Source organism: Colius striatus, chromosome 1 (genome assembly GCF_028858725.1).
Source record: "Colius striatus isolate bColStr4 chromosome 1, bColStr4.1.hap1, whole genome shotgun sequence".
NCBI lineage: Eukaryota > Metazoa > Chordata > Aves > Coliiformes > Coliidae > Colius > Colius striatus.
The window spans coordinates 192,198,034-192,220,481 of record NC_084759.1 but is presented as its reverse complement, the minus strand read 5'-3'; the positions used below and the strand labels follow the sequence as shown (position 1 = coordinate 192,220,481).

Below are 22,448 nucleotides of genomic sequence, written 5' to 3'. Positions count from 1 at the left end.
ATAGAGCACCAATTAAATCCATTTTCAAACTTAGGATACCCTGTCTGTAGCATATCAGAAAGAATATTCTTCTCCAACTCACAACTGGATTCACAAATTCTTACCAAATGTTGATAGATGCCCAAGGGAAAAGAATCGGGTAAATATTCCTCTCCAAGAAGAAAAGAATGTTCTAATGGCTGGCAAATTATTTCTTGGACAGGACATATTTCTCAAAGATCAATAATGTTAATATCTGTAGGATTTCACCTTACTCTTTCGTCAGATTCCTTGCAATGGCCTATTTCACCCCGCCAATTCCCTGACATATACATATCTGCATCATAGTCCTGGCCATGACACATCTCTTGAGAATAAAGTGCTCTAGCTGAAATAAAGTCAAGTTGCAGAGGTCAGATAAAGTGATTTAATGGTCTCTCCTGACTTGGATCTATTTCACTGTCATATAATAAACTGAATTGAATTGAATTGTTCTATCAGTACTTATTATTGGAAGTGCAAATCAAACAATTTCAAAGATGACCTATGAGTATTTCTCTAAGCTTGGATCTAGCCAAATAATAATAATACAGTAGTCAGAGTATGTTCTAGTTTTATCACACTATTATTTTTGGTAGAATTATATTTGGGAAGCTTTACACAAAAGCTGCCAGTGGCTGAACCAACTTAAACCAGCCCATTTAATAGCATGGTTAACTACAGCTCAGTAAAAGGTTTGCTATAAAGCAGTGCTTTTGCAGTTAACTCTTTCGTGGTTTTTGACAGTGGAAATATGTGAGATATTCACAGACTCCTAACAGTCATTACAAGAAATAATAAACATTTTATTAGGAATTCTGACTCCATCATCAGTTGGTCCCATATCAGAACAACTGAGACAAGTTTGGACTATATTTAAAATGCAAGAGATTTACCAAAAAGCAGTTAACAACAATTACTTAAAACCAAAAGACAATCTAAAGCATGGAATACATTCAGTCAACAGACTGTGAGAGGGTCAAGACTGGGAAGACTGTTCTACAAGCCACATAAAACATAAAAAATACATGAACTGTAGAGTCATAACAGCTTTTTACCACTCCACAGAAAGATATCTGATAATATCTTATTCTATGCAGAAATACACAGGTAGCTTAAAGACAAAAAAACAACTACATACAGTCTAACTTTGCAAGCTGTAAAAAGATTAATAAGCAGATAATGGCTTTTGTTACACACAGAATCATAGAAACATTTGGGTTGAAAAAGAACTTTTAAGATCGAGTCCAATCATCTCCCCTGAGACTACACTCCTCTAATCTCTGGCTTACTGAAGTCAGTAACACACTATAAATATGCTATCATCTGTAAACACTCACAGCTTTCTAGTTGTCCCAGGTATACTTCTGATCCTCCTCATGAATGCTAGATCTAGATTTTGATTTACAAAAGACATTTCTCCTACAGTCTTCTATCACTTAAGTCTGGAGAAAAAAAAACTTACATCTTTTGCATACTCAGGAAAGTCACAGTAATAATGCTTCTGTTTGCAATAAAATAATGACATGTTTGTTTGCTTCTACTGGACAGTTTTATATATGTTCATTCTTTACTTATCTGATCCTTAGTGTCTTTTGACACATTGATACTAATATTATGTTCTAGACTATCAACTCATTTATCATCTATCTGAACAAAAATTACTGATTATAGTAATTTAGGTTTCTTTTCTTATCTGAATTCAATCCTGGTTCATGATCCTCTTCCCTTGGGATCTGTTAGCAAAATGTACAAAGCAGTTGGCCTTTGTGTTCACTTAAAAAGGAGTAATACAGAAAAAGGGGGGGAAAAAGCTTTCTTTTTAAAAAGCACACCATTTTAGAATTACATACTACAATTTCTTTTTTTTTTTTTTATTTTTGGCAAACTATGACAAGGATTCCTATGACCTGATGTCAGCCAAAAAAAGTCCTCCACTTGCCTTACTGACTTGCCCTGTTTCTCTAGGGAGAACCTTGCTGAAGCCTTGTTTACTCTCCTTATTTGCTGACAAAAGGCAGCATTGGAGAAATTATGATTTCTTATTGATCATTTGAACTTTGCTGGTTGAACCATTACATCAGGGAAATGCTTGTGTCTGTCAACATAGAAAAATCTCAAGGACAACATAAATATTCTTTAACCTTCTATGGGATCAAAGGATGATTGGATAATGTAAGACAAAATCTTAAAATACATCACCTTCTCCTCCAGGACTAAGTGTTGCAGAGTCCTTGCATCCATTCTACATCAGCAATGAAAACTGAAGGAGTAACACTAATCCTGATCTGGTAAGGTAAACCATACTATACAAGGTATCAGCTTTCACCCTGCAGTGATTATAATGACTGAACAATACTTTTAGTAAAGGATCTTATTTTGGCTCAAGATCAGTGAAGTGGTGAGTTTCAGCAGTAGGTATTAAGGTGACCCTCCAAGGAGATGTAATTTAAACATGGATTTATACACCACAATATAGAATGTTTTTCATTAAGGAAAACTGAAAACAGTATTTTCAGTGCTCAGTCTTGTTTCTAATATATGTTTTAGGTCTTAACATTACACTTCATAGAATAATAGAATGGTGTACATTGGAAGGGACCTTAAAGATCATCTAGTTCCAATCCCCCTGCCATGGGCAGGGACACCTTCCACTAGACCAGGTTGCTCAAAGTTCCATCTAATCTGGCCTTGAACATTTACAGGGATGGAGTACCCACAGTCTCTCTGGGCAACCTGTGCCAGTGCCTCATCACCCTCACAGTGAAGTATTTCTTCCCAATACCTAATCTAAATCTCCCTTCCTATAGTTTGAAGCCACTATCCCTTTTTGTAATGTCCTATCACTATATGCCCTTGAAAAAAAGTCCCTCTCTGGCTTTCTTGCAAGCTCCTTTTAGGTATTGGAAGGCAGCTCTAAGGTCTCCCCAGAACCCTCTCTTCTCCAGGCTGAAAAACCCCAACTCAGCCTTCTTCATAGGAGAGGTGCTCCAGTCCTTCGATCATCTTCATTTAAGAGAGCTCAAGAGGGTGCAAAACTCCACTAGACCTTAAGCCAAAACAATCTGTAATTTGCATTTGTTCTTAGTCAGATCCATTCTCTTATATGGCTACAGACAAAAGGAATATGTATTTTCCTCCTCTTCATCCAATGTCAGATAGCCCATCGTAACAAAAACAATCATCAGACTGTATATTTAGCATATAGATTCTCAACTCTTGTAGAAGTTTCTGACTTCACAGTTTCAAATGGTTGGATTTAAGCTAGTTGAACCCTAGGATGGCCCTAAAAATATTCTCACAGTTTCTCACAACACCTCTGAACTTTGTGTAATTGTCCTGACATCTAATACGATATCCCATTTACAAAATATCTAGATCAAGGACTTGTATCTTTCTAGGGGGATAAATACTTGTTTGCATCATATGCAAGACAAAGGGCATCAGGTTGTTCAGGTGTATCTATGGGTTCAGGTGATTTTTTGCTTGCCTTTTCAGGAAGAGAGATAAAACATTTTGTAATAAAGGTCACAACCAGTGACCTGTAACATATAGACCCAAATCGGCAGGATCGGGTTCCATCCAATTCCTAAAAGGGAAACATTTGGACTAATAATAGCTATTTCCTGTGATAAAAGTCCTTTGGATAAACAGTGTGACATCACTTCTGTCACAGAGAAGCACACAAGTGAAGTTAACTTGCAGCAGTCAGCAACTGAGGATGAATTTTATATATATGCAGAAGTTAAAGTGCATTTTAATGATAATTTCTCATGAGAACAAATTTGGTAAGAAGTCATCTGAGAACTCAAGATTTTTCTGTTGATCTGGGCCTATTATAACAATTATTTATGAAAGGGATCTTACTGAACTAAGCACTGGGTAACTGCTATTAAATTCCTAAGCCTGAAGAATATAACAAAACTACTTCACTACTCAGTTAAGCTGTAATCTCTGCACACTTAAGCTAAAAGCCATCTTTCACTGACCTCTGGATGCCAGCCAAGTCTTGGCATTATGGGCATACTAAAGCATGCCAAAAAATATTCTTTTTAAAACAATGCAATTGCTAAAATTAATCAATTGTACAAGAAGTTGGTAAAGCAAAAATAACTCACCTCCTGATAAAAATCCATCATTTCTCTCCAATCTAGTTAGTTGTCGTATAAGCATGCTGTCATAGAATCAATCGTTTTGGCAGGAAGACACAGATCTTCCTACCTTTTCTGAGATACAGAGATTTGTAAGATTTTAAATGGAATTGCTGCCCATAAATGACATACTCTATATTATAAACAACTTCATAGGTACTAATGTTAATATTTAACAAATCAATTTTTTCACTATTAAGTAGTGAATTTTTGAAGAAATATCTCACAGAAGTTGCTTATTATTCTGAAAGACAACTATATATAAGACTTCTCTAGAAAACTGGAAAACCTAAAGGATTCCACTTTCTCTTCTCTGTATCAGTCACTGTTTTACATGCTTACTCATATTTTACTCGTCCACTTATTTGCCTTTTAAATGAAACCATCTCAATATTTTACATTTTTACTTTTGAGACAGTTTTTTTTAACATTCCTAAACTTTCCTGTGCTCTTTTCTGAAATTATTCTAAATCTTATTATTGAGATGGAGTGAGTACAGTTTAAAGTATTCTGAATGTGGCCATATTCCTAATTTACATAATTATATTACTATCATCTGTATCCTTCTATTCTGTTTTTTAGATGTATTTACCTCAACATATTTTTCAATAAAAAACAAAAGGAAAAAAGGAAATGAGCTTCTCAGCAACACTTTTACTGTTTTAAACTGTTCCCTTGACCGGTAGGACCAGTGATTCTCCTTTTTGTGTCAGCTGTGTGCTTATGAAAAGCTTCAAGGATGTGCTGACACTTATCATACCTTTAGATAAATTGCTGTTAAAAACTTTAAACTTCATTATTTCTAGCGCATTTCTTCCTGTAACAGGCACAAACTATATAGGGATAAACGTTTTCTCTAAAAATACGAAGTTTCAATTAGCAGGAAAACTGTTTTCTAAAATAGTTTAACGGTCACAGCTGTAAGTAGAGATACATTTTGCTGTCATGAGCTCCATAAATAAACTATTTTGGTGCAAAGATTTCAACCTTAAAGATTCAAACTCCCAAGAAAACCCATCAGTTGGTTATCCCCCTTTATGTAGAGACTATGAATAAGGACCCATTCACAAATTCTGACCTGCATGATTAGACAGAAAAAGCAGAAAAAGAAGTAAATGTCACCTGAACAATTTAGGGTGCAAACATCTAATAAGATGAGAATTGTCACATCACAATTGCCCACTCAATCCATTACCCAACCTTCAAATTGGTTACTTCCAGAAAACAAAACCAGAAAAGCTATAATGAGTCATGTCTACATCCCACAAGCTAATGTGAAGCTCTTCTAGAATGCATACACTTCCACACCCAATGGATGGTCAGTTATTGTCTTCAACTACATGAATTTTTAAAAAAAGTTTCACAGTAGATGACACTAATTCCATTTCATCATCTCATCTGGCTGTCGGAAAAGCAAACACAGTAGCCCGAAGTAACGTCTGTTTCCACTTCTTAACTGAATGCGCCCAGCTAAGTATAGAAGCAAAGAAGAGAATGAGTAGAACAATATGTTTATAAGCAAGCAAGTGATCCAGGCTTTTCAGGAACACTTTATTACATGAAAATTCTGCAATACATTTACAGTTGATGCACAATTCACTTTAGAAAATGTACATCATTGTCAAAAAATTGCATTCTCTAATCCATCTGATTTACAGAAGTTGTATATACATCGGTATTCATTCTGATCTTAAAATAACCGTCAGCAGTGGAGGCTGAAGAAGGAGAGCTCACTGATTCATTGCAAAATAGATTAAGGACTACTATTGTTCTCCATGAATGACATAGGTTGTAAATGTTTTCATTATCCAAGTTATGGTACTGTGAGAACACATTTTACATTTAGTGATTGCAAGTTTATTAATTACAGTATGCTCCAGTAATTATGTCCAGAAGTACCTTAATTACCAACCTACTTGATCAAATTCCTAGAAACTTGAGTTGAAATCCAAACAAGACATTAAGGAGTTTAAAGCTCTCGTGTAACACAGTCATTAATTAGAAGTATTCTGAAATTAGCATTTTGCATTTCTGTTCTTCAAAACTGGGCCATCAAACAGCACAGTAACATTATATAGCCATAGTGCTACAAAGTAATAACTTATTTACATTTGACTGAACAGTTAAATTACCTTTTGATATGCACAAAGAAATCTTAATATGGTGCTAAATAATAGCCAAGATGACTTTGTCAGAAACAACTCATGCCAAACAGAAGTAATTTATTTCTGTGACAGAGTAACATAGCTTTCATGGCAGATGGAATACATTTTGATTTGAAAGAAGGCTGACACTATATTAAAAGACTTTCTCTTACACAACTCCAGAACACATTGTCTAGCTTGAACTACCATTAGACAGAGTGTCCAGTGGAGTCCCTCAAGGGTCAGTGCTGGGACTGGCACTGTTCAATACACTTATTAATGATCTTGATGAGGAAACAGAGGGCACTGTTAGCAAGTTTGCTGATGATACTAAACTGGGGGGAGTGGCTGACACACCAGAAGGCTGTGCTGCCATTCAAGGACACCTGGACAGGCTGGAGAGCTGGGCAGGGAGAAATCTAATGAAATTCAACAAAGGCAAGAGTAGAGTTTTGCATCTGTGAAAGAATAACTCCATGTACCAGTAATGTCTGGGGGATGAATTCCTAGAGAGTAGCATATGGGAAAGGGACCTGGGGGTGCTGGTGGGCAGCAGGATGAGCATGTGCCAGCAATGTGCCCTCACGGCCAAGAAGGTCAATGGCATGGGTCAATTAGAAGGGCTGTGGTTAGCAGGTTGAGAGAGATTCTCCTCCCCCTCTACTCTGCCCTTGTGAGATCACATCTGGAATATTGTGTCCAGTTCTCGGCCCCATGGTTCAGAGAGAAAGCTGCTGGAGAGAGTTCAGTGCAGGGCCACAAAGATGATGAAGGGAGTGGAGCATCTCCCTTATGGTGAAAGGCTGAGGGAGCTGGGGCTCTTTAGCTTGGAGAAGAGGAGACTAAGGGGTGACCTCATTAATATGTATTAAATATGTAAAGGGTGAGTGTCAGGAGGATGGAGCCAAGCTGTTCTTAATGATGTCCAAGGGGCAATGGGTATATGCTGGAACATAAGAGCTTCCAAAGAAATACAAGGAATAACTTGTGCATTGTGAGGGTGACGAGGCACTGGAACAGGCTGCCCAGATGGGTTGTGGAGTCTCATTCTCTGGAGACATTCAAAACCCACCTGGATGAGTTCCTGTGTGACCTACTCTGGCAGGGGGGTTGGACTAGATGATCTTTTGAGGTCTCTTCCAGCCCTTGAGATTCTATGATAAAAATATTGTGGGATAACCCTGCTCAAAGTGTATTTATATATTTCAGTAGAACTGAAAGGGTATGACACTTGAACACCTGTGTCTCTCATTGTCTGTCCTAAATCTGTTATTATTCAACAATCTCACTTATAGACCTGAAAACAGTAGAAGCGGTGACAGAATTATTCAAATTTTCAGATGACTATAAGCCATGGTGGCACACAACTTCTACAGGTGGACAGCTTTTGGATTCACAAAGCAAAGATGCTGTAGTCTGTACAAATGAAAACGTATTAAGGCATATAGAATATGAATTCCACTCACAATCAACATGAGGTCTCTCTGGTTTAGGAGCATATATTTAAACAAACCCCACAGCTCTGTCTTTAATTGAAGACATTAATACAGTGCTTGTATTGCTAGCCTGTAACTTTATCCCAACTTGGGGTAAAAAACCACCTACCTCTCAAAATCTTTACGAAAGAGATGTGCTATTTGGCATCAGTGAACAACTTGGTCTAATGTACCAGATGAGGACAATAAGTAGAAAATTAATGTTAATTTAGCCCCCCACCGAGAGACTCACAAATGTAGAAGTGAACACTAAAAAACATTAAGACAAATAATATCGGTTGCTTGATCTTGCCCACGATCTACAGAGCGGCAATATGAATGGCTACTGCTTAGTGGTCAGGTTCTTTACTGACCCGTGCGCTGCATAAAATTACATCAACTTTACGACAAAGGCCTACAATATGGAAGGAAATAGAAAATGGATTCTGAATTCTAAACTGAAACAGAAACTAGCTTTTCCAGATCTCTTCTGCATAATCAGAGCCAAGGTAAAAAACTTCCACATGTATAAAAGACTCAAAGCGACTGTTGACAGAGAATCTTAACTAAAATGGCTTTAGAAAAACTATTGCAATTACAATTCACTTTCTCATGCATTCTTTAAATTTAGCTGTTATCCCCCTACTATTTTCACTGTTTGAATGGCACATAAACTGTGAAGTTCACTACCATGAAGTATAAATAATTTGTTACAGAAAACAAAGACGCAAATATCCCTTACAGAAATTGAAATGCATAATAGTATTATGTGTGAAAAACATGACTGTTTTACCTGGGGCACACTGTGTTTACTAGTACAATTTTCAAGAAAAAAAAGGGAATTAATCACTTGTTCATAAAAATTGCAACAGAAATAGTCTTTACAGAAGTTTAGTGTGCAAGAGAAATTATACCTAGGCATAGCTATTTATCAGGATGTAGTATGAAGTTCCCCTCCACCATATAGAACTACCAAGGCACAATGTTTGAGGTCCTTCCCATGTGGGGAAAAAGACTTAACTTGTAGACTAAAGAACAAATCTAAGATCTAATTTTTAGTTAAAGTTAAAAGCGTAATTTTTTTTAAAGTTATCATTTGTTTTAGAACTTGGATTAAAAAAATCCCTGAGGTAAAAGCTATGCTAAAACTTACCTTCACTGAAGATAAAATCCCAAAGACACTCCGTAAAATTGTCATTTTAAAAAAACTGTATAATTCTCTATTCTAAACAGAGTAGAGAATTTAAAGTGTAACTATAGATCTGACTACAAATGAATTTGCATTTTAAAATAATATGCATGAGATCAATTTTCAGATGTTCACAGGCCAGGATATTATTTCAATGATTCATTTTGGTTTTGCAGCGGTTTTGCTGTGTCAACCACCTCAAATCACAGACTATTTCATGGCTATACAATTTATTTTAAAATTTAAGACTGGTCAGTCCAGTAAAAGCTAGCTAGCTATCAAATCCCCTGATTTAGAATGTAATTTGCAGCTCATAATAGTTATTATTCTTCACACCTTACAGTTCACCATCTAATGAATGTAAATCTGTGTCCAGCGCTACACAGGTTAGACTGCATGAGCACAAGTTTTTTTAGCTCACTGTGTAAGTCTCTGAATTCATTAATTTTATGACTCCTTTACAACCCTCACTGAAACAACATAAACTCAACCCGGTGATGCTTTCCCATTGTGCCGTCAAAGACTGTCAGAGAGTGTCTATGAAGAATGATACTTGACCCTAAGGAGAAAAATATCCTAGATCATGAGGTAGGTGGAGTTTAATTCTAAGATGTGATGGAAGTGCTGATGTCTGTTAAAATAAGAGGCAATTTTCCAAACGCAGAGAAGAATGGTCTGTAGCAACAGAGCAATTGAAGAAGTCTTCAGTATGTAGAAAGGTTGCTTTTATTTATTAGTAGAGGACTTTGAAACTAGAGATTCCCAGTTAGCATTTTAAAAGAGGATAAAACAAGAGTCAAGTAGAAAGAAAGACATAATTAAAAGGCCACAGAAATTAACTTCTCTTTGGGTAGAAAAAAAATCTGCAGCAAAAGGAGCTGAGTAATGTTAATGTCATATGAGAAGTTTCCATTGGGTGATACGTAGGTGCTTCAGGAAGGTGGTTTTCAATATGAAAAACCCAACAACAATAACAGATAAATACCAACCTAGATCTGGATTCAGGTAAATCATTCACCTAACACTAATAAGAAAGAATAAGATGACTCAGGCTTTCCCCAAAGAAGTGAGTTTTTAAATCCCAGTAATTGCAATGATGGCAACATCAGGAAGTAATTGCCAAGTCTTCTACAATATTGACCAAGTACTTCAAGGCAACTAAATTTATTTAGACAAGAATCAGTAGTGTAGGAGAACACATGCACCTTCTCACACTTGTCTCTGGTAACTCCTACTCCAGCACACATTCCTCCCCAAACATATATACATTTTAGCTTTGCTCACATACAGTGCTGAAAGGGGGAAGACTGAGTGTAGTTCATCTTCCATCTTCCCTTCTTCCCCACTCCTGGAAGGAAAGTTGCATAAAAATAAGCACCATCTGACTCTGGAGAGGGAATACATATCAACACCCAATAACCACTGTTACATGTATGCCTCATGATCAAAGAGTGCACAAAGCAAAAATCAACACACTGCCCATCTAGCTTGCAGTGTGGGTACAAGCTTCCAGGGTCGTGTTCCTTAAGACTAACAAAAGCAGCAACAGCAGAACACATTTCAGCATTTTTCAGCAACCAGACTACAAGGGATATATTTTGGCGATAACTAATTCTGTCTAGATTAAATAAAACACTATCATGGCCATCTTTGCTGCTACATTATCTCTGTTACACTGTAGAGATATTCCCCAATATGTGGGCTTCTAAAACATGCTCAGGTATTTCCAAATAGTCCTGTTTTCCCAACAGTATTCACTGAGGAACCGATTGCTCCCTGATGTGTTATAAAACCTTTAACTCTGGAAAGCATACCCTACATGGGGCAAAACTACATCTCCAAAAATTCATCTGGCGAACCTGCAAAAACCTTGCACGTTTGAGTCACAGAATCATTACAGTTGGAAAAAAACTGTAAGATCATTTATTGTACATAAAAACATACTACACTTTGTTAAAGAGCTTATAAAAGACTTGGTACCAAAATCCTTCAAAGACAATTTAATGAAAATTTGAGGAATTTTATCATGTGATAAAACTGGGCCAAGTTAAAAAGGTAAGATACAAATTTAATTTTATCAGTTTAATAAAATATCACAAATGTACAAATTATTACAAAACCTGGAATATTGAGTGGCAAACCCAAAGTCTCCCTTTTTTTGCTGTTTTTTATAACATAAAGCTGCATTTTATATTTCTTGAGGCTATAATTTTAAATTCAAGCTAACAAACATAAAGTGGCACCTTGTCAGAAGAAAAACAATAAAGGAAAAAATGACAGTTTAGATAGCGACAGATTCTCTGGGGAAGGCGTCAAAAGAGGTCATAGCACAAAAATATTTGTGGAAAATCAGACACAGTTTTCAGTTAATAAAAGCTTAATGACTTCAAGGACTCAACTACTTTCAGTTAAATATGTACAGCTGACCTACCTGCAGTAATATTGTTTACATAAGTTAATTATACCTCTTCACAAAGAATTCTAAGATATATGGAAAAGGCAACAATTCTCAATTAGAGTTTGAGTTGAAACCATTACTAAACACTTGCATTACCATTTCCATCACCATAATATTACATGAATTATTGAAGACTGATCAAATATAAATGTGTCTATCCAAGCAGGTTTGTCCTTAAAATGTAGTCTCCAGCTTCCTGCTATTTTCAATATTTGCTTAAAATCAGTGCTTTTTAGCCTCTGCCTCATATCAACTAATTATGAATTCCTCACACCATGGCATACTACCTGCCATGGAGGGAAGGGAAAAGGAAAAACTGTTTCATGCTTCATTTGCTATTGACAACATCTCACTGTCTATTTGCAGTTTGATGAAAACTGCTCTGTGGAACATGTGTCCAGCAGACATACAATTAATAGCCAAGAGCACTAACAAATGATCAACAAGAAACATTACTCTCTTAGCCAAGGCACCCAAACCCCTGAGCCAACACCTCCTCCAGCAGTGTGCTGGGGATGCTAATGGCAAGGGAGGAAGCAGTGTCTGGTTCTGCTATGCTTGCCTGAGCCATTGGATGATCTGCAGGAGCATTTCAGACACAAATATGGGGCTTTCAGATGGCAGGTGGTGTGTTTAGATGGGGTTACAGTTTGGAAATCAATAGGGATATGACACCAAGGTGGCCATTGTGAGGGGATTTCTTAATTTGGATGCTTTTGAAGGCACTGTGAGGCCCAAGGAATTAGAAATATAATGGTATCCAGCTGAAGGATGGAAGAAGGTAGGATGGAGATATGTCCAAATCCTTAACACATACATGCCTAGGTACTGCAACATAAGCTGCTTTCATTGCAATCACTCCAGTGGAGGTAGTCAGGCAATCCATATCTGGGAAGAAATTACTGTTTCATTTCTCAGTTCTGTGCTTTAATATGATTGGAAAAAAAAGGAAAAAAAATCCAAAGCACAGGAAAAAGTTCTCTAATTTGCGCCTAATTAAATTTGAAGGTTTTGTTGAAACCATAACCTAAATCATAGCTCCTAATATGCTGTGACAAAATATCTCCCAATACTACCTGCTCATAAAAAGGAAAACCTGTGCCCTTTTTTTACTAATAAATATTTCATAACTTCAGTATCTGGTGCATAATAATCTTTCAACTTTATAAGGACCAAACCTGACCCTGAATATTGCAGAAATGTATCAGAAGCAGATGTGAAGTCAAATACAGGTGAGGGCCCCACATAGCTGCATGGCCAGGTGCCCATCCCAGAGCTGGGAAGGTAAACCCCTATCTAGTGTTACTAATTGGGAAAGGCAGATGACAAAAGGTGAGGGGCTCTTTGGTACCTAATAATAAGCTAGTCCCTGATCCTCAACTCCCACAACCAGAAACTTCCTGATGGATGTAAATTAAAGAAATAAGATTTTCATGAATTTTGCAATGCTTCCATTAGTTTAACTGCAATATATTTCAAAAGATAAACAAGTACAGTTGCACATAAGTGTGTGAGGAAATAGAAGCATCCATACGTCTTTAAAAAAAAAAATTATTACTTTATGGCAGGGGGAGCATTTTCATGAAGGAAGGCCTGTTAAAAATGCCAGAGTTGTCCAACTGTTACAGCACAGAAACTTGCAAAGCCGAATACTTTGTTAAGAATCTTCCTGTTTCCTTGTCATTTAGAAGTTCTCTGTATTCCCACCTATAAAATGAGGTTTGCTAATATCTGCCTAAACCACCTAATACACAGTTTGTGAGGCATTTTTTGAAACATACTACAAAAGTGCTAATCAGAACCACTAATAAAAGAGGATCAGTATTAAGAAAGTAACGTGACACCGAGTCCTTTGCACATTTACAACAGTAAATTATATTGATATACTGAAAGGGAAAATACTAGATATTACTTTTATTTGAAACTCCTTCTATTTTCAAAATGTTGCTGTTAAACTTGCCCATATGTCCTAAAAACTACAGCTCCCACCAGTCTTCTATATTAATGGTAGCTGAAAATAACCTTAGAATACGGAAAAACACTGAAAAAGTTCCTATTTGAACTACATTAACACAGTGTCACTCCATTCATAGACCAAAAATTTGTTGCAGTGAGGAGAAACTGTCACAAGTTGTCTTGATAGTGCTTTCTTGTTTTGCTGCTCTTTTTTTTACTTCTGTACGATCCTAATTCCCATATACAAACTGTTTTAAAGGTCAAATACCTTAAATGCCGGAGTTATGACAAATAAAAAGGGCTCAAGTACTAAACAGTCAGTCACACACTATCATTTCTACCTCCACTGACAATGCTTCAGGTTACAGACACTCAGATTCCTAATGAATTGTTAATAAGGCCTCATATTTTCCCTCTACATCAATATTGGAGTTGCATATCCATTCATCTCAAAAAATGTTATCTTTTAAATCTCGTAAATGCTTTTACACTCAGAGCATATCTTCTCTAATTTAGCAACATGACAGGTTGAGAAAGAGATGTCAAACATCTAACAAGTACTACTACAGTTAGCGTGTTTCCTTGCATTATCATTTTGCCACAGTCACCTATATTACACACTTTATATTCCTCTAAAGCTCTGCTGATCTTTTCTTCCTGGCTACATGAAGTCTTCTTGCGTTGTACAAATGGTTCTAATGAGAAAATATATCTATAGCGTAACACAGTGAGATGAAATAATGCCTGGAAATGAAATTTAGAGATGATCAACAACACAGATTTTTTTTTTTTGTAAAACATTTAAGGAGTCATTAACACACAGGAAAAATTAATGGTTTCTCTTTTCCTATGCATTTGGAAACACTTTTTGCACTTGTATACTAAATCAGACAGCGAACACCTAAAGATTTATACACACAAAAACACCTTAGAGTATTTTTTAATTGTTATTGTTGTTACTATTGCTACTAAAAACATTTTAATATATGATATGCCAATATTCTACCTTTCTTTTTTATGCACGTTTTTTGCCCTTACATACAGATACTGCAAGTTGCAACATAAAAGTGAACTATATTGAAGCCAGACTTTCATTTTAGCTATTCCAAGATTCAAAACATTCTATCATCTGTTCCTATGGAAACTGAAAGGATATTCTAGGTTATATCAGTATCAGCCGATTATGTTGCAGAGAAATCTGTGGTTTATTTTAATCCATAGTTCAGAGGTATAAATTCATGCTTAGTGTTTAGCTTGGTGATTTTGAATTACTGAACCATGGTTAACACTTCAGTCCCATTAGATCATACTTTAAGATACAAAGAATTCTTTTTAGATTACAATAGTAAAGGGAAAATTTCATAAGGTTTGCTTAATCCCCATAAAGTTTATAATTCAGATGTAGGATATAACTCACACATACTTAGAAGACACACTTTCGTTGTTAGATGAGCCATATGTTGCTAAATCGTATCTTAACGGAATAATTTGAGGAAGAAATAATTTAGATTTATTGAAAACTTCTTCAGTAGTGCCATGCACCAGATGGACAGACGAAGGAATATGATTTAGCAAGTTAACCAGATCACAAAACCCATAACCATTAATACTGAAGATTAAAAATAAAACTGAACAATGAACATAAGTATGTTTCTATGTCAAAGAAATTTAAAGGTTAGGATAGAGTAAAACTTGTAAAGATACATAAACACATACAATGAAAATTCACTACATGCATACAGAACTATTGTAAAAGAGGAGGATTTTAATTAAGCAGACTCAAATGTCATTGTGATCCTTTACAATGAAAGCCAATACACCATCCATAACATATTGAAATAGTCTCTTGTTTACATTAGAATTGCAAAAAAAATTTAAATGGGTGGCTAACACAAATTTAAATAAAAAGCTTTGGATCTCATTCTCTGTCTTCACTAAGCAAAACCAGATGATTTAAAGTTAACTATAGCTACCACCTTCACCCTATGCCAAAAGTAGTAAGCAGGTTCAAATTCTCCTTTTTATAGATAATGCTTCAGACTTCTTACTCTAGATTCAACTAATTGACTTCAAACTTCAAATCAAAAATACCTTCCATTTCTATATCATATTGTAGTCAATCACTTCATTCTGAAATAACTGTCTCAGTCTAGTTTCCATCAGGATCTCCTCTAGGGAATCAAGACTGTGAAATAATAAGGAAACATAACATCTACTGCCTCAAGTGTACTATATTGGTTAAATTTTTGTCAGTGATGAGGTTAAATTCCAACTTACAGCTTCCTGAGTAGATATAAATGCCAGGGGGGAAATAAAAAAGGAAAGAAAACAGCAATCATGATTCTTTGACTTACAAAACATGTATACACATACACTCTGGGTAGCATTTGAACTCTGGTTTGTCCAGATCGTTTATGAGGGTAACCAACAGTGTGTGGATAAAAAGATAACTGGTTCTGTGCCAAATTGGAGGGTTCTTTTCCCCTATCTTTCTACTCTCCATAACAGCAATCAATTCCATTGACATTCTGAAGTATGTAAGGGCTTATATTATTTTAAAAATATGACAAAATATGACAGCTAATATGTAAAAGCATTAAAGGGCAGGCAAAGACATCTGGAAATTAATTTTTTCCTTTGACTACTGCAGTACATCCGTGTGGGCAATGTAATACCTCTTAAGTTAAATGAGCTAAAGATAAACTTTAAGAGGCTCACCACACAACTGGGGCACACAAAGTGATGTTCTCCTATGACATTAGACTTTGTTCTACAGTCAAGCACATTTCCATGACATTGACAACTTTGTACAGTATATTTGTACAATTCCACAGCCCATTTCACTTTATAGAATCATAGAATGGTAGGGGTTGGAAGGGACCTTTAGAAATCATCTAGTTCAACCCCCCTGCAGAAGCAGGGTCACCTAGATCAGGTCGCATAGGAACATGTCCAGGCAGGTCTTGAAGACCCCCAAGGAAGGAGACTCCACAACCCCTCTGGGCAGCCTGTGCCAGGGCTCCCTCACCCTCACAGTGAAATAGTTTTTTCTCATGTTTAAGTGGAACTTTTTGTGTTCCAGCTTCATCCCATTACCCCTTGTCCTGTTGCTAGCTACTATAGAAAAAAGGGATGTCCCAACCTCCCAACACCCACCATTTAGATATTTGTAAATGTTAATAAGATCTCCCCTCAATCTCCTCTTCTCCAGACTAAACAGCCCCAGTTCCTGCAGCCTTTCCTCATATGAAAGATGTTCCAGTCCCCTGATCATCTTCGTGGCCCTGCGCTGGACTCTCTCCAGAATTTCTCTGTCCCTCTTGAGCTGAGGAGCTCAGAATTGGACACAATACTCCAGACGAGGCCTCACCAGGGCAGAAACTAGCTTGTGCTTGCAAAAACTAGCAAGCACACTTTGATTTAAATCAAAGTGTTAAAATATCATAAACTAATCCATAACAAAAGGGTGTTTCAGACAAACATACACTCTTACTAAAGTATGCAAGATTGAAAATGAAAAACTCAATATTGCAGGACCTTGCCCAGACAGTAGCACTGCCAAAGCCAGCCTCACCTTTGACACTCACAGTAAGAAGTAACTCTAGAATGCAATATTATTATCTTTTTCTAAGTTTCATCAAAAAAAGAGAAAATCGCTTGGCAATCATTATCTGAATATATCAAACACTTCCAAGTACACTTGCACAACTGGAAAATGTAGCTACAGGATCATAAAGACCATGTATTGTTTGAGATCGCCAACAACAGATTAAACACTGCCTCATGAAGGATTTAAGAATAATTTCACCAATCTTGCTGTAGCACTGCCAGTTTTACTCTACAAGCACTCATCTCCATGGATCCTGAAATTAAATAAATTATGCAACCTCTTGATGATCATGTCTAGAAAAATAGTCTATTATGCGCAAACTTTCCACCTCAATCCCTTGGGGATAACAAAGATGACCTATTGTTAGAGATATCTGACACAAGATGAAATTCTGGTGTATAAAAGATTTCAGATTAATTACACCAGTTTTGCCATGACACTGTAAGATGTACTACAGAAGCATCCAGTTTAGAAACCCAGAACTGAGATAAATTGATCAACTTCTTGATAATCACCTCCAGATATCTGATTAATTATGCTTATACTTCATCCTCACATCACTTTTCTCAGGTGCTAAACAGCACTAGTCAAGAACAATTATGCATATAGTTAATAATTTTTGGCATGAAAAACCAAAATGCTGTACTTGTCTCAGAAATGTCAACTTAAGAGGAAAAGTCTATGAAAAAGAATAGAAATGCTAAACTGCAACAGCAACAGGGAGTGAGAATGTGAAAACATCTCCACAGACACCAAGGTCAGTGGAGAAGGAGGGGAAGGACGCTTAGGCCCTGGAAGAAAGATTTCCCTGTGATCTGTGGTGAAGACCATGGTGAGGCAGCTGTGCCCCTGCAGCCCATGGAGGCCACGGGGGAGCAGAGACCCACTCTCAGCCTGTGGAGGAGCCCACATCAGAGTGGGTGGATGCCTGAAGGAGGCTGTGACTCTGTAAGAAGTTCATCCTGGAGCAAGTTCCTGGCAGGACTTGGAAGTCTGTGGGGAGAGAGGAGCCCACACCAGAGCAGATTTGCTGTCAGGATTTATGATCCCGTGAGGGACTCAGGCTGGAGCAGTCAGTACCTGAAGGACTGTTCTCCTGGTGGATGACCCATGTTGGGGCAGGGTGTGAGGAGCTGCCCCACGTGGCAGGCCCCATGCCAGAGCAGTTCGTGAGGAACTGCAGCCCATGGGAAGGATTCACATTGGAGAAAATCACGAAGGACTATCTCCCGTGGGAGGGACCCCACACTGTAGTAGTCAGAAGCGTGAGGAGGCCTCCCCCTGAGAAGAAGCATCGGCAAAATCCATCTGTAATGAACCAACCGTAATCCCCATCCCCTGCACCACTAGGGGGGAAGGAAGGAGAGTCCTAGGAAGAAGGAGGGATGGGGAGAGGTGTTTTAAGATTCAGTTTTATTTCTCATCTCCCTGCTCTGTTCTGGTTGTTCATTAATAAATCAAACCATTTCTCCCCAAGTTTGCCCGTGACGCTAATTGCTGAGTGATCTCCCTGTTCTTATGTTGACTCACAAACCTCTTGTTATATTTCTCTCTCCCCTGTCCAGTTTAGGAGGGGGAGTGACAGAATGACCTGGTGGGCATCTGGAACCCAGACAGGGCTAAACCACCACAATACAAATCTAGCATATGAACATCTTGCCGAAGTAGAGTTTAAGTTGTATTTCTGTTGAGGGCTTTTTCTCCTTTTTCTTCTGTGAGGTTCTAATTAGTAAAGCTCTTCATTTTGGTAAACAACCAACTATATTAAGAAAAACACAGACACAATTTTACATTTCTTGAGACAAAGGATTGTTATTAAGCCTACACTTGTTTTTTTCTTTCTCTAACATGGTCAGAAAACTTGCAGAGAAAGTTTTCTTCTTTTTTAAGGATAGCAGCCACAAAACTGTCTTGCAAAATTGTTCTATCTGGAATTGAGCTATGGTAACCTTACAAATTTCTCTTGTTCCAAGTAATTTCTTATTATTCAGATCTGGTTTACGCAATATATTGCCATTGAGTAAAGTGCTGAAGTCATGTCAAAAAGAAATCTAGACTCTTCTGCCTAGAGTTTATCCTGTGAGCAAAAGAAATCTTGGGGATGTAAAGCAAAAACATTGCTGTCTCTTCCTTTAGAACAGTGACTTTAACAAAGTTTTTTATGTGTCTCTGTTAAAGCAGCCTCTCCTGCATTCTATCCTATATTTACGTGCTTACAGCATGAAGGAAAGCTTCCAGGGGGTTTAGGGCTAAGCAGCAAGGAAGGAGTTTGAATTCATTTTTCTTGATACTGTTCTGTGGGTCACAAAAGAGCATCAATCTGTGCCACAAACACGAGGAGCACATAGCAAAGCCTACATGACACTTGTAACCCTTGCTTGATCAGGTACTCCTTTTGTCAACAAGACCAAAGAAAGCCTACTTTTTCTAAAAGGATTAGGAAGACATACATGGTTGGCAGCTCTATGAAAATGTATTAAATCTAGATACACTGACACTTCTGGTTTATACCCAGATGCCAGCTTTAAAGACACCACCAAGAACACCAGTGGAAACCTTCACTTCTGAAGTCACCAATGGCTAATTCCACACTTCCAAAGGAAGAGGGAAAGACAGATTTCATTTCTTCTGAGAAACACCTAAATTCTACAGTGATGGACATGTAATAAAAACGTGAATTACAACGCAGAGAAAAAGATAATGTATCACTTAGACATAAGGATCTGCTTTCACGTGCTACTGCTGGTGGGTTTTGGGAGGAATCTGAGCACAGCTCATTTGCATGTAACATACATCATTAAATAAATAAACAAAATTTTAAAAATTGTTTCTTACCTAAACCAAAGAGATACATCAAAATGTTGAAAGAGGAAATTTAAACTTTTTAGCTCTGTTCCTTTTGTCAGAGTGACTTCCAGCAGCATCTCTGAAAAAAAAGCTGAATTCTAGAGAAGACATTCAACAAATTCTAATGACTTCTGCATAAAAGGAGATACTTATAGTTTGGGGGGTTTATGTATTTCTACTTCCTGCTTCTTTTACAGGTGAACACTGAAATATTCTAAAATGGAGAGGTAAGACTGTCTTCTTAAGGTATTGCTGACAAGCGCTAGATGAAATACAGAGGTAGAGCACGCTGTTATGTAGGCAACTGATCTTATGTATTATTTACACAGCAGAGCAAAACAAAGAGAAAAACTAAAATTGCAATTGTAAATATAAATATCAAATAACTGAAAAAACCATCTGAATAAATACAGATGTCCTGTTCTCAAAGGTATAAGCTTGGCTACCAGAATAGATACTAGCAGGAAGACAGCCCATCCAAGGAATTTTGTAGTACAAAACACAGAAGAAAAGATGAAGATCCCATGTCCTCTTATGGGAAATCTCAGGGCTTGGAAGGTACAAATGTAAATCAGCTTGTCAATAAAACACTTAGCAACAACAGTAAGAATAAAAGACATACTCTCTCCTAGTCGTATCTCAAATTCTAGATTTCTTGGGCAATGCCTGCGTGCATATTTGCCAAAGCATACTATTTTTCCAATATTAAGACTGCAAATCATATTGAACAAACCTATGAGGCACAACCCAGTACCTCTTCATGAAAACATCCCCTCTTCTGATATGACTAAGCACTAATAATGTTCTTCCAAACAATCTTCCATTTGCTGGAAACAGGCCTCTGGCTAAAGCACAACAGGCATATACTTCAATAATCTCTTGATTACCTGGATATAGCCTGGAACACCTAATAAATCTGTCTATTTTCAAGTGGAGTGGGATTGATTTCCCCAGGGTTTCTTTGTCAGTTCCATTTTAGTACTTAATATGAAGAGAAAATTATCAGAGAAGGTCAAATCTGACATGAAAAACTAGGAGGAGTACACACTGATGAAGACTTTTGCTACATTTAAAATAAATGCCCACTTGCTTTTTCTTAGACTCTGTCTTCATTCAGTCTTTATTTAATATCATATACGCTTTATTGCTTGTAACAAGACCAATCACAGCTTGGCAACATGCTCAAATAGTCAGGAGTTTCAACATTGGAACAGCAATCAAGTGAAAACTGGGGTGTTTTTTCCTACCATTTTGCTATTAGTAAGTAGCCAAAGGTATTTTCCACAATCATGACTTCTTACTGCAGAAAATTACTTGAAATGAGAGGTCTAAGTAAAAGTTTGATAATTTTAATCCTCAATTATTGAACCAAGGCAATTTAATGACGAGATTTCCCATTCTGTGTATGTTTTCATGTCAATCTTCAATAGTATAAACAAATGCTACATCGACTTAAATGTAAATTTAATCATCGATAACAAACAGCATAAAAATGTTGTCTTCTAATCCTTTTTGTTCTCTAATTTAAAGCTCAAATTTGATAGGAACTTGTACGAGTTTTTCCTCTTACTGTAGTAACGGATTTAAAATATTTTTTTTACAAATGCTAAAAAATAGAGATAAAAGAATGTGAATTTTTAAAAAGGCAAGAACATAGCACTAAAGATACTACAAATAGTTAAGTAATAGATGTAGTTAGGTTATTAAAATGTAGATAATTACATTTCATTTGGATTAATGTAATTATGCATATTCATTTTTATATTCCCTACAGTGGATATTTACCTCAAAGTTTTAAATGCCCTTTAAAGTTTTAATAGGAAATCTTTCAAATCATTTCAACACTTACTGCAGAGTTCAAATGTGGAGATCTTACAGTTTGAAGAAACTGTATTTTTCAAATTTCTCTATAGAGCTTGGCCATATAGTATGCTGTGCTTAATATAATCAAGCTTTTATTACAGAGTTTAAACTCTTCGTATCTGCACCCACTTTCTCCCAAATTTCAGGATTAGATCCTGCAAAATTTCATTTTTGCAAGTACTGTACAAGGCCAATTTTGACAATTTCTTTGGTCATTCTCATGCATGACAACTTCTCATGTAAAACTTTTTTCATGTTTAATTTCCATTAGACAGTGCTGCACAAAACAAAGGAAATCAAGCTCAGAATGCTTTTACACTTCACTTTGGAAAGGAAGAAGAAAGTGTTTTACCTGAGTTTCCACACCTTGCTCAAGCAACCTTTTAGCCTGATTTTCCACCTCAAGCCGAGCTCTTGCAATAAAAAGCAGGTCATTCTCAATTACTTCTATTCCAGAGAGATCTATCCCTTGAGAAAGGTAATCTATAAAAGCAACGAAACACTGATAAGCATGACGTAGAATAATGGAATACTTCAAACATGCTGAAACATTTAGATTTTACCCTTTGTTCCAAGGGACAGTTTTGCATACAGCACTTGGCAATAGAGTGTGTCAAAGTAACATACTATACCAGAAAAACTGTAAATTAAAAGATTACTCCAGAAAACCTGGACATTGAATTTACTTTACTTCACTCTCAGCCACTGCTGAAGAAGTGCACAGTGTGACTTCTGGA

The 22,448-nt window shown here is 36.8% G+C and overlaps 1 protein-coding gene across 2 annotated transcripts in view; it reads right to left on the bottom strand.

Annotated features, from left to right (window-relative positions):
* The window catches only part of COG5 (component of oligomeric golgi complex 5), a 208,030-nt gene that overhangs the window by 92,687 nt on the left and 92,895 nt on the right, over window positions 1-22,448 (bottom strand). For both annotated transcript variants that reach the window (XM_062018831.1, XM_062018827.1), the window contains one exon: window positions 22,064-22,194. In XM_062018831.1, coding sequence (XP_061874815.1) covers window positions 22,064-22,194 — 131 coding nt within the window. The remainder of the gene's footprint in view (window positions 1-22,063; window positions 22,195-22,448) is intronic.